Consider the following 14,160-nt stretch of genomic DNA (forward strand, 5'->3'; position numbering starts at 1 on the left):
AATTCACTATATGCGGATTAGCCCACAAATTCGCAGCTTAACTTGGGAGTAAGTGGTTGGAATAAATGAACTAGCGTAATTTTTCAATGCTGTCTCCCACACATTTTGTCCAGCATTGCCTGATGTTTCCATTTTTCCTTCCCTGGGAAGGAAAAATGGAAATTTGGCTGGTAAAAAGAAAAAAAAGGAATAGGTCATGTGATGTATTGCATAAATAAATAAATATCATAATCAGGCGAAGGGTCAACAAAATGTTTTTTTAATATTGACACTGCAACTATCATGAGTACATGCCTAGTGAACTGGTATCGTTGGGCAACCTTGTATTTCTTAAATATTGTGGAATGAACAGGGAATTTTCACCTTAAATGCTCTTAGACAAAAAATTCTTGATGTTATGGTTAGACCAATTAGACACCATGCCTAAATAAAGTTTCCACGTAACTCAGGAAACTGGCAACTTGGTTGGCCTCTCTTCATATTAGAATGTGCTGAGATGTGGTTAGGATACTGTTAAGGATTCAAATGTAGAAAAGGGACAGAAAAGACAATAGGTGCCTTTTCTATGTCCACATCCTTCGCGTTGTTCTGTTTCAATGTTGGTAAACTGGCCAATGTTATCACTTCTATACATAAGATACATGATTAACTTGTATGCCTGTCACTAATAATTATGACTCACTGCTAGTAATTATTCCAAATAAGTTGGCAGACACAGAACATTGATGCTTTAGAAACAACTATTTCGCCTTTCCCAGATATTTCATTCAAATCGTGGAAAGCCTGCAAAAATTAAGGGTCATGGAAATGCCACTTTCCTAGACACCTTTCTTAACGAACAGCGCAATTCACTAGTTTCTTAAGATTCAATCAACACAGTTTATGATAGAAAACCTGTTGGAGATGATTGCAGCCATTGTACCACAGCTTCCATTCTTTCTGGCTTTGAGGTACCCCACCTGTGCCTTCCCAGAGTGATGCGGAACCCCCTCCCCCTTCTACTTCTTTTTCTCACCACTGTGCTTATTCGTGGCCTTGCAATGATTCTTTCGATGATTGTTGGGATGAATCAATTTAGCGACTGAAAAAACAGAACAAAAGACATCCACAAATTATCGAATCATTTAAACAGGGTAATCTGTGTATGGTTCAGTGTCACTTACGCCTTAGGTTGTTTGCTGTATTGTTTTACCATCGTCGTACTTACATTTGTAGGCTGCTTGAAGAGATATCTTTTGTAAAGTTAAGATTAAGTGAATATAATCCTACATGCCTTTATAACCATCTTCTTGGCTACCATGTTGTGCGTGAGCATGTTTAAATGATTTCACCAGAAGTTGAGGCATCAGTTACACGAACTGAGTGTTCAGACTCAATGCCACTTGAGTAAGACAAGAATAAACAAATCAACACCATGGGAGCTTAAAGTCTTCAATATTTACGGTTCAGTGCACTATCTTTGATCTCAAAGCCCGTCATCTTTGAATGGGGAACTCACAATAGTAAAATAACACCCGAAATTAATTTTCTTCCCCTTATTTCTCTGCGCTTCGTAATGCAGCATGCACCAGCAAAACGGCAACCGCTCTATTTACCGCATAGCAGAGTCCTAATGCAAAGAAAGTGTGGGATGCACGAAAGTTTGCTTATTTATTTTGTTATTGCTTACAAACATTGTAAGTTATTCGCACTGTAGAGTCGTCTTTGATGCACATACCTATCGCAGTGGTAACACTAAAAGCCCACACCTTTGCCACGTGGGAGGGTGTTCAAATCAAGGTGGTTGTTCCGCATTTTTTTTCTTGGCAAAGCACATACAGACACAGTGTGGAATTAAAACAGCCTGCATATATAAAAACTACTCCGTGACAACATCAGGGTGCCTTTACCGTAGATGCGCCCTGTATATCCTTGCACTATGCTGATGGCCCTTGTCATACATCGACGAGTTGACACAGCGCTAGATTCAAAAGTTTCTTTCAGCTTGCAGGACATAAAAGCCCGTTCTTGTCCAGTGTAGATATCGTGACCCTACGAATAGCACAGCAATTAGTCTTGAATGCCGATGCCATGATGGTCTTTCTCAAGAAATCTACCAAACTGTGACTGTGGTGGTTTAATTGTTGAATTCGAACTCTAATGTTAAAAATCCACTGAAGGAAAGATGAGATTGGACTCATTCTGGCTGCTCGCGGAACCCACTTTGGGAACCACTTCTCTATAACATAGTTTTGTCATGCTGTGAACGAGCAGCATTTATGGATGGATGAGCAGCACACATGCCTGATCACTAAAAATTATGGCTGTCACTTTGCCAGTTGTCAGGACAAGCCTATTCTTAATTGGCAGTAGGTTGGAAGGGCATCCCTATTACTCTGACCGGGCTTTTCTCTCTAGTTTGAATATGAGGAACCAGGTGTCAACAGTCACATGCCAGGCAGGAAACGACCTTACAGGGTTTGCTCCTAAAGGACTGGTCTTGCTGCACATGATGTATTTTTCTATAATGTATGAGTGACCTTCAGACCAATCTTGTTTAAGTTTTTTGTGTGAAGGTAGTCTGAGCATTGTTTTCACTATGGCAGACAACCTCAGCAACTATCTGGGTGGTAACATGTCAACACGTTATCATGTGCACTGTGGATATATTATTGCATAGCTGCCTTTGGCAGGCTCATCAGAATGGAGGTCATCTTGGAGGCTTTCCATTTCTTGCTCAAACATAGCAGCTCACTTTGTCATGGAAAATGAACAGCACAAAGGTGGGACAGCAGCTTACAGACTGTGTAAGCTGTTATCCCTTGGTCTCAGTGTTCTTCACCATGATAAGTCAAACAGCTAGCTCGCACATATGCCTTGCTGCAGTTGACTTCTTCGTGCTTCAGAATGGGGCATGCTGTCCTAATGCTGCCTTTCTGCTTGAGGGATGACTATTGGCTGTAGGCCTTTCTAAGACAAGTATTTGATAACTTGATATCCTTACATTTCTCCGTTTTAATTAACTGTAGTGCATGCATGTGCTGTTTCCGGCGGCAGTCAAGTATAAGAGCATGTGCATCCTGTGAAAAAGAATATGTGCCTGTGCATGTGAGTCTTTTGGGTAGGTTTAAGTACTAATGGTATGTTTTTTTTTTGTGTGTGCGTGTGTGTGTATGAAGTAATGGCTCAATATTTGAACTCTTGAAAACGAAATCGCAGATGAATTGCTTAAGTCTGTTGGTGCATGACATGGTCTGGATTCTTTTCTCTTCTTTGGTCTTGTAGCTAAATGTAGAAAAATATATGCATACAGCTTTCCTTTCTCTTTTTCTTTTAAATTCATTGAGCATAATTGAAAGAAGCTCTTCAAAGCTCATACATCATGAAGTTTCATCACAGAATTCCATCAAGCTTCGGTTTTGTTTGTCAACTAGCTAGGTCAAAGGCTATGGTCAGAGAGTGCTGATGTCTGTCTATGTTGATGCAAGGGGACGGAGAGAATCTTGTCAGACAAAGATAAATTGATATTCTCATAGTAGTGGCTCGGATACAGCTGCAGATCTTGCTTAGGACTAGCAGCAACTTTAAAATTCAACTTACCTGCAATAAGAAACTAAGGTATTACGAATATTCAAACTTTATTATTGGATTAATGTGTTTCTCTGTTTCATCTGTATCTATACTTGTATTGATTCAACTACAGAAATGAAACAAGCGTAACTTTATTTACTTAGATATTTGGTGCAAGTAAACCTGGTATCGCCATTTCACTTCAGTATGCTTCAAAGTGTTGAGCTGTCACTTATAATTGAGCATTAGTACTAACTTTTGTTATAATTAGTTTCGTAGAAGTTCAAAGACTGCAGGTGCATTGCTGAATTAATCACCTTCTAAAGACAGTAGGCTATCTTATTACCTGTATCATGCATATTATTTTTCCTTACCTCTTAAGAGAAACTAGGTCTATCTGTCTGCAGTAGATTTGAAGTTTGTCCTTACACTTGCTTGGATACTCTTCAGAGTATAACTTTAGCATGTGCTTGACATCTTCAGCTATTGCAGTCTGCATACAAAACTAGAAGCGTAAGAACATTTAGTTTCATCTGTCTTGCTGAACACCGTGAGTCTAAGCAAGAGACTGCAATGCACCTGTGGTGGTGGTTTAGTAGCTAAGGTGTTGCGCTGCTAAGCGCGAGGCCACAGGATCAAATCCCAGCCACCGCGGCCACATTTCGATGAGTGCGAAATGCCGGGGTCCCCCACTATGGCATGCCTCGTAATCAAATTGTGGTTTTGGTTCATAAAACCCCAGAATTCAATTCAAGACTGCAATGCATACTGATCTTTTGCCATTTCTGGCAAGTGTTTTGGTCTCGGTAAGCTTAAAGTCTCCTGTGTCATCATTATTTTTACATAATTTGTCGTACCTTAAGAAGCTTTTTATGACAAAACCTGTAGTCTGTAGCTTCAAGCATAGCTCAGGCTGTTTAACTGTGTGACTTCGTTTTATGTGAACTCTAATTTTGTGTAACATGTTGTCAGTCTTTTTAGGTATCTTTTTATGGCTAATGCCAATATGGCTGGGCAGGCACATTCGATAAATTTTGGGTGGCTGAAAAGCAAAAAGCTTTTTGGTTTACGAACATGTCATTTTCAACTTTGTAAAAGTATCATGAGATTATGAGGACAGTGTATATGTTGCATTGAAGAAATAACTGGTCATTGCTCTCTATTTTTTAGATGCCCAGAAATGACCTGGTTTTTGACATTGCAGCTGGTCAAAGCCACTCTTTATTTTTGGCTGATTGTGGTGGGTCTTATCCTGTGATGTACAGTTGTGGACAACATCAGTAAGTTTAATAAAGCATTCTTTTCGACAAACAGCAAACTGAAAGAAAATATGTATGAGTTTTAAGTTTATAAGAAATATTAACAAAACAACCTGTTTTTCTGTTTTGTAAAGAGTGAGTTTATAATCAGTCACTGTAACTACTACCTTTACTACCTTTACTACCTTTTTTGTTTCGAGTGCATTTTTTTATTATTATGGGTCTTTTGTCTTACACAATTAGGCAGTAGGGATCATTAAAGATGAGACATTCTAAAGCCCATACCAAACATACGCTTGCCGATGTGCACGCCCATGTATGCGCAGGTGGTGCAGTACAGCTTTTGCACATCGATACTCTGCACGAGTGTAGAGATCAGCTCCTCTCTTATATCAGCGCTCAGGCTGCCTCATGTCAGCACATCTGGTTACACAGCTACAGTGTGGTACAATTGATTCTCGGTAAGGCGGATTGATGTCATCTGAGAAATGGCTTTTTCTTTCCTTTCTGCACCTATTTAACAACTCTAAAAACAAAACAGTTACATTTAACATACTTTGAACACAGTCAAAAACAAAGTAAGAAACATTGTTTGCCAAAGTGTCTATGAGTGTCACAGTGGAAGAATATAAGGGAGCAAAGTGAGCACGCGCTGGCGCACATCTCTTGTAGATGCAGGCTATTATTCCTTGTGAGGTGTGGCAGGCACATGGCGTGTAGATGCAAGCTTGCATGTGTTGGCAAGCATGCAGTTCATCTAAGCCTCAGTGAATATTTACCACTTTGTTAGTAAAAAAAGTGGAAGAAAAACCAAGCTTTTTGCTGACGGGAGCCGAACCCACAACCACCGCACGGTGCATGCAATGCTCTGCCAATTGAGTGGTAGTGATGGCCGTCCCTCTGTCCACTTTCTTTGTTGATAGAATGCTGCATCTGTCATGCAGAGGTTGTGGGTTTGGCACCCTGTGTCAACAACATAGTCTTTCCTTCCACTTGCCTTCTCCTTTATTAGGAAAATTTATTTTACCACAAATTTAACCCTCATCTATATTAATTATCCAGTTCACTAGAAAGAAAATGTTAATTTCCTGTAAGCCTTTCTTGACTTAATTGTCTGTTGAACTCAAAAAAGCAGTGTGTGATTTATAGAGGAGTTTTTATAAGCCTAGAGACTACAGAAGTTCCTTTCTTTTTTTAATTCAAAGCATTCTTTCTCTCATGCTAGGCACATTGTTGTAGGTAGGTTCCGGTCTTGCCTCATTTGGGGACTCTTTAATAAACAAAATTGTCGGTCTAATGATGAGGTTTGAACCAGGGTCCCCCAGTGCTGTAGCCTGATGCTCTACCCATTAGGCCGCAGATGCATGCATGGCACAAGTGAATAGCAACCTTATCATTTTCTTTCCCTGCTAGCTAATGCTTCGAGGCAGTTGGTGCATGTATCATGTGGCATTGCAACAATTTAATTGTAAAAGCAAGAGTGTGCTATTATCGCCACCTTTCCCTTGTGGCAGCTAATGCTTTGAGATGCTATGTAACATTGTACCGCCTTCAGGATTGACCAAGTTTATCCACTACACTACGTGAGATTTAGCGGCTTAGTAGAGCACTTACCAGTGTTTGTACGCCTCCTTTACATCCTTGAAAACCCTTGAATATGGAAAAACTGACTCAAGTGCCCTTAATGCTCCTTGAAGTCCTTGAAAACTGGGGTTGGGGGTGACATTTGAATATTCAAATTAACTAACACCTCATAGGGGCTGTGCCATGGACATGTCTCTAGGGAAACAATCCTACATATTGCCACGACCACGACACAGCTGACAGCCACTCGGTGTGATTCGGTGCCACATGCTAGGCATGTTGGGTGGCTCCCAGAAGAAGAGAACGACGAAGGTGCCGGGACACCGATATATAGAGATCTATAGCATCGACCGAAGTCTCTTGTGGCTTTGTCTGTGACAATATTTTCTTTTGAAAGTGTCGCTAAATGATTGCAATGTGGTGTTTCCACAGCCACTGACGGGCTTGTTTAAATCACTGTTGCCATCATGGAGCTAGATAAAGCAAGATCAAGCGTCTAAGCTTTGCCACCATTTTGCCATTTCGCTAGTTGGTTTGCATCACAGTCTTCGTAACTCTATTCAAACCCTAGGCTCTTGAAATGCCTTGCGGAAAGCAAGTTTCACGTACATGGCTTTAGCACGACAAGTATCCTAATTTGGCTGAAGTCAGACACTACTAACCATCGTGCCGAAAGCAATTCACATCAGCACAATGGGAAAGTCAACTTAGAAAAGGGACGTGAAGAGATTGATGCAAGTGTCCAACCCAGCAGCTGTATAGCTGCAATTTCTTGCAGCTAAAAAAAAACGGAAATTTCACTATTTTCAATGCATGTGTATGAATAAAGTTTGTTTCCCCCTCCTTGAAATTTGGCCATCAGCATCCTTGAAATCTTTGAATTGTCCTTGAATTTTGAGTCAAACAAGCTGTACAAACTAAGAGTTATGCTGAAACACTATTCTAGAAATTTTGGTATTTCCTTAAATAACTTTGCTTATTATCAGAAAAGTTTGTAACTGTAGGTTCAGCAGTTATTTGTGAATAAACTCCTAAAATGTATAGAATTTTTTTAGCTGTGAATGTTGGTATTTTTCGAGCCTCATTTGAAAAACTTGCCCAAATGCCTGCCCATTACTGGTAACTCAAGAACTCCAAAAACATGTTGCAACATTTTGTTTTACATTGGTAAATAACCTTATATCTCGACCTATGTATTATTCTTCATGTGATTCCAGAAAAACTGTATATGAAATTTAAAATACCTTTAGACATCCAATGTTTGATCTTAGTTTAGATGAAAGATGTAAAAGATATATTTTTTTTCATTAACACATGGATAACTAGCAGCCGACTAGTTATCCACATGTTGATAAAAATTATATGTGATATAAGCTTTCAAATTTGCTAATCTCAACAAAGCAGCTTTTCACTTTCAGTGACATACAATTTTTTTACAGAAAAGCTATGTTGTATTTCACAAAACCAAGTTGTATTTCTTTCATCAGACACTTTATCTCGTATAAAAACCTCGTTAAAGACAAAAGATGGCCATCGGACCATGCGGTTCATTCTTATGTTAACATACCCTGCTACAGCTTAGACTACTTATAATGTAAGCAGCTATAATGCAGTACTGGCTTTAACGTAGCCTTTTCTGACTCCTGCTTATCCTCCGATAGAACTCCATGTATACGTATACTGCTTATAGCGCACTCACGTGATACGAAATACTGGTCATGATGCATTTTCCACCATGAAATCCCACACACAAGCACGGTAGCAAGCGCACTTCTCAACGAGGTGCACCAGCCGATGGGAGGGGAGAGTGATGAGGATAATGCGGAGGAGGAGGAGACGACAGTGCGATGTGGGCGTGCAGGGGTTGCCTAGGTGACAGAGAAGTCTTTGCTCAGCCACTTATAGACAAGGCAGCCTCCAGTTTCCGTCCATGATACCAGTGCTGTTTGCTCCCCTAGCTGACAGATTCCAATGTTGCCGGTTGCCTCCTTTTCTATCGGAGCAGCCGTGCGCCTGTTTGTGTTGGAGTGTGTGCTACTGGTGGTTGTATTTACACTTTATCAAGCATGGTCTCATCATCCCGTAATCTTGGTACACAGTATTTATGTGTTGTTCAGTGCCACAACAGCCTCGAAAACATGAAGCTAGTCCGTGAAACTGCTGATTTTAGAGAAATTTACAGATGAGACAAGCACCGCACTGTACATGGAGTCAAAGTGGGCATTTTTCTGCTCGCATGCCTTCTTTTGATACATGTCTTGTGATAAATCGAGTGGCCCTTACATACACAGGGATGAAGTTTAGTAAGCTGCTTCAATGCGGGTGTGTTCACTCAGTGCTGGCCCCTTTTGGGAAGAAGCGGGCTGCAGGAGCAGCTGCGGAGAAACATTGTCGTGGTCAACTGGGCAGTGCGGAAATGCAGTACAAGCAATAGCATGTCTTGGCAGCAATTCAAAGGGCAAATATCATGGGTATTTTCTGGAAATTATACCCATGGTCTACGAGCCTGTGAGGCAGTCGCGTGACGAAACGACAACTGTAATAGTTTTCACAATTGGCAATAGCGCACTGTTTGTCACACACACACACACACACACACACACACAAAAAACAGCACTTCAATACGGGACACAAGGAAAGAAGCACACACACTTTGCGCTCTGTGGTTCTTCCCTTGTGTCCCGTCTTAAAACGCTGTTTTAGAGCACAGCTCTTAGGCGGCCATTCCTGTGGCGAGTGTCGGTGTCAGCGTAACCGAGTGAATGAGCTCAGCGAAGGATGAAAGAGCGAACATGGAGCGCAGCGGGGAATGAAAGACGGGAGGAGGGAAGCGGAGGAGGAGGGTATGGCGAAAGCGTGGCAAGAAAAGTGTAGTGTGGCGACGATGGCTACGAGATTGCACCAGACTAGCGTGCATCATTTGGGAGGTCTGTCTTCGGCGGCTTCTGTGAATTGCACCCACGCATCACCCATGCGCTGCCTCTCGTGATCTCAAGATTAGCGAGGCAGTCGCACCACAGTTAGCTCTGTTTGCAATGTGCCGCACGAGACAGATTATCCATGCCAGCCAATATATTGCAAATTGAAAACACATATAGAGCTGCACTCACATTTCACATTAGGGAGTATTGTAATCGTTGAATTTTTGTGTGTGATAATGAACCGACTAGCCAGTCAGTCAATTCTTGCAAGTGTATCATAAAGCACTTAGTTTAAGCTTTGCAAACCTTTGCAGGTCATTGCACTAATAGTTGCTTGTAGCTGTCTCCATAACAAAGATCATTTATTGCAATTTTAAATCTGCGGTTCACCTACTAAGTGACGAGAGAGAGAGCACATGCAGAGCAAGTGTCACAAGCAACGAGAGAATGCACGGGCAGCACAAACCCCTCGAGCAATGAACAAGCGAGCACACACAGCGCGAGTGCCATGGGAAACAAGAGAGAGAATATGTGCAGTGCAGGCACCATGAGCAAAGAAAGCATGTGCAGTGCTATTTAGTGCTGCATAACAGAAAGGTGCAAATGCAGTCTGAGTGCCACAAGCAATGAAAGAGGGAGAGGATGTGCAGCATGGTGACTGAGCGCCGTGACCAATTGAAGATGAGCATGTGCACTGCTGTAAAGACAACAGACTGTGGCATGGCTACGCAGCTGCAAAAAGAAGCTTTTTAACATTGGGGACGCTTCTTAAGGGGTGCAGCGGCGCTGCTTAGCTAATTTTGCAGAGTCCTTTTGCACTGAATGTGCATTATAACTCTTTGTTGACTTTGGCTCATCAGTTTGTGTGTGCCCGTTGTGGTGTGCATTGTCGTGAAGTGCTGATATTGCTTGTGCGACCTTGACTGCTGTGAGTTTAAGTGGTGTTCCGCAAATTTAGTTTGGGGCTTTTTGGCGTTATGCCACCATGCAAGCTTCTGCCGTTCCTCCCTGTAGGCGCACACACACAGACTTGGTAGGTGTTCGTAGTAGTTTCTGCGGCTGGTCGCTTAAAAGACCAAACTCCATTCATACGCGCTGCTGTCAGTTCAGCCTGTTTCTGTAATCGCATGCCCACTGTTCTACGGGTATGAGCATATCAAAGGTCAGCTTCCTGCGACGGCATGCCACCCGGCACCGCCGCTGGCTACAGCATGCCTCGTTGGAAGTAGCTGAGCAAATTTGTGGTTTGGTGCCGAGTCAACAATATGTGACGCAGTGGCTTTACAACATTTGGAAAGTGGTGGAACCACTTTGAAATGAAAGTGAGGGCACAGATAGCATGGGCAACACTCGAATGGCAGCAACTTGGTCCATGGTCGGCGTGTTTTCAACACCGTGGACTGCGGCATGCGGATCGGTCTGAGAAATTGAACGAGACTTTCTAAGTCATCCAAAATTTTAGTCTCCATTCTACATTAATTCTGTGGAATTGGTGGCAGTGCTGTAGGTCTGAAAATTTAGTCGGCAGCTTACTTTCCTCTATGTATTATTTTTCTTTTTCTGTATTACTTTGTCTGCTTTATACGAAGACTGTGAGTTCTTAGACATTAACTTTTCATTGTTCGTAAATTTAAACGGCTGAAAACATCCTGGTCATGTGCTTCGCTTCTCAAATATGTGCGGCTGCTCTGTCTACATGTTTTGCACATGTGCAGTCATTGAAGTGTTGTTTCGGTTGTGGTGTCAGTGCCACTTATAGTATGGATATTAGTGACTACGGAGAGTTACGCTACAAGCGGTCTATTCTGTATCGCCATAGCCATCATACTATTATCATCATCATCATTGTCACTATTGCACCTGCACTTGCATCACACGTGCAATTAATCATCTTACACGGACATGTTGCACCATCTGTAACACTTTTCAGAACCTCAAACGATGCTAGATGGCTATACTCGTGGACAACTTTTTTTGGCTATGAAGCAAATGCTACGGGGGCAGAGCTTCTGCACATAACTGTATTCGTATGCAATGTAGTCTGGGCATGCTTAACACCGGTTTCCCCAACCTCGCACAACCTCTTTATTTTAGTCAAGGCAGGTACAATTAACTCGGCATGAATCAATGTTTATTCACATCCGACATATACGAAGTTCTGAACAGTGAGCATCGCAGCCTGCGTCCGAGCTCTAAAGCAGCCATATGGTGTCGGTTAGAACTTGGACACGCTACCGACGGTGGCGTCGGTAGAACCGGCGCAGCAGTCAGCTCGCTCACTCGTTTGTACATGTGAATGGTTGCGATTTCCAAGTGGGTTTGCTTGGTTTCCATGCAGATGCTGGAAAAAGTTTTTTTGTGTGCTTCAACAGTCTTTTGTTGCTAAAGTTGATCAACAGCCTCTCAGGGGAGTTGATTGACGGGACAGCAAGCGAAGAACACTCGCCAGAAGACACGGGTGTCATTTTGCATTTGAGGAATGTGCAAAACGTGCGACGGTCTCGGGTGTGTGAAAACTTGAAAAAGCAAACTAAAAATACAATAAAATACCAATAGCTGACTGGTGAATGTTACGTATTGTTTCAAATTAGGGGCTGTAAAAAACAAAAAAGTATTGTTTTCTATTTCCCACATAAGAAAACATGAGCAAAACTGTGGGACTACTTCCAGCACCGGTGAAAGAGGCGCGCTTAATTTCCGTAGCCTTCGCTTCATAGCCAAGAAATGAGTGAGTATAGCTATCTGGCCAAGTGAGTATAGCCAAGTGAGTATAGCTATCTGGCAGATTCTTCACGTAACATTGATTGCCACAGTGTGTAGGACCTGCATAGTTTTCTTGTGTAATATATGTGCTTGCATATTGTTTAATTTTAGTTTGAATATGAATAGTATGTTTACGCTGCATGTATATTTATTTCCTTTTTTTTTTAGGTGTGTGAGCTCACCGTATGGATGCCAGAAGTCCAAGAAAGTATTTCCAGTGCTGGCATTGAAAAAGGTGTTTCTTGTCATTATGTTTTAAACAAGCACTGTTTATACTTTAGTGTTATTTGATACTTTTACATTTGATATGGTATTCCAGTTAGCCCTAACTGTTGTAGGGCCCTAGTTTGAAAAAAAAAAAAGACAATCAAATTAACAGCAAGATGCGTGGCAAGGGCAGCCATCCTAGAATTTACACAATTTAGGAGTGTACACAGTGTTTCTTAAACAAATTGTATATGAATAGAACATTTTTATTTGTTCCCAAACACTTGGCAGGCTCTTCAAGTAGTTCTTAATGACTATGGTAGTGATGTCCAGTGTACACTGTTACACTAAGACAATTATAATTAAAACAAAAATGTTTGCATTAGTATAAACAACAAAACAGCTGAATCCTTCTGAAAGGATTCTTGATGGGAGGCAGACAACTGTACTTTCCGGAGATGGAATCAGTTTGGCACATATAAGCAGAAAGCGTTGGAAAATGAAGCAGAAAAGTATTTTCTCTTTATTTCTGCATATTTTTGCTTTATTGCAGACTTCTGCAGAAATTATTTGCCAGATAAGGTATTTCTATTGGAAAGAGACATTAAATATGGGGCTTAATTATCATAGGTAATATGTGCAGCAGTCAGAGAAAACACCACTTAGTATGCACATTATTTCACAACGTTTAAAGTTTGCCACATGACCAAAAACAAAGGCAACATTGTAAATTTGGCTTGTTTAGTATGTGCATTTCCAAATAGTTATCTGCTGGAATGGTTCAGTGGCTATGGCGTTACTCATGTGCAAGCATTAGAAGAACAGCATTGAATGTTTCTTGTGTTAATTAGCACTCAGGTTAACATTAACTTGCTAATAGCATTTTGTGATGTGAGGTACACTACTACTGGGCTGTGCAGGCTTTGAGCTTTATAATTGTGATTACTGATTGAAGACTGCTTTCTTTCATGGTGTCAGTGATAAGTATAGTCAGTGACAGGTAGATAATGCTGGGGCAAATGCACCTCAACGTTATGTGCCAGGCAATCATCACCTCTCATTCACCCTTCCTTGCTTGTGCACGTGTTAACTTCTAATATGCCAGCAAGTCATCGTTGCTTGTTTGCCATCTCCTTGTGTGTGCATGCGTGTTTGTGTTCCCTCATTACTACATGATCTCAGCACTGTTGCCCTTTGTGAACTCAGCATTCCCCTCTGTACACATGTATCCACAGAGGCTCCGAGCTTACCACCGTTCACCATGTAATGCGTTGTATTATTTTAAAGCATTAGCTTTTCTTAGCCCATTGCTCAGTTTCACACAGTTGGTGCTGTCCACAGCAAGAGAGGCGCCAGAAGGTGCTTCCATTCGTGGAATCACATGCAATTCCCTGTGTGTTTTCACCAATGAGAGAGGAGTGTTTGATGACATGACGCAAAACTCTTCAAGGTGACGGTGGCAGTGCCTCGCTCACCACATTGCTGCGCTGTGCCAGTAAATGCTTACAAAGCCAGCGAACACTCAAGCATAAATAAGAAGCGAAGTCATTTAGACAAAAACCCTATAAAATGTCCTTTACATGGAACTTTGAATGGAGGAAACAGAACTTTCTGACATCTAAGGGCGATTCGGAGAGTTCAAGATTGGAAACAAAAATGTCTAACCTGCTCTACAGCTAACACTGAAACATTTGTGTTACACTCAGAAACCTCCTGCAAGTTTTTTTGTGTAGTTTACACTCATTAAGTGCCTGTGCTGTCCTGACGTGCACTATCTGCGCTTGCCACTACAGTGGTCCTTGAAGTTTTTTGCATGCTTTTGTGCAGTGAGCTTTCTTAGCACCTGTACTTCCTGTTACTGTGCTTCCTGTTGGTGC

At 41.6% G+C, this 14,160-nt stretch overlaps 1 protein-coding gene across 2 annotated transcripts in view; it reads left to right on the forward strand.

Moving 5' to 3' along the window:
- The window catches only part of Als2 (Amyotrophic lateral sclerosis 2), an 85,869-nt gene that overhangs the window by 12,721 nt on the left and 58,988 nt on the right, over positions 1 to 14,160 (forward strand). For both annotated transcript variants that reach the window (XM_075676576.1, XM_075676585.1), the window contains exons 4-5: positions 4,720 to 4,829; positions 12,245 to 12,311. In XM_075676576.1, coding sequence (XP_075532691.1) covers positions 4,720 to 4,829; positions 12,245 to 12,311 — 177 coding nt within the window. The remainder of the gene's footprint in view (positions 1 to 4,719; positions 4,830 to 12,244; positions 12,312 to 14,160) is intronic.

Source organism: Dermacentor variabilis, chromosome 1 (assembly GCF_050947875.1).
Source record: "Dermacentor variabilis isolate Ectoservices chromosome 1, ASM5094787v1, whole genome shotgun sequence".
NCBI lineage: Eukaryota > Metazoa > Arthropoda > Arachnida > Ixodida > Ixodidae > Dermacentor > Dermacentor variabilis.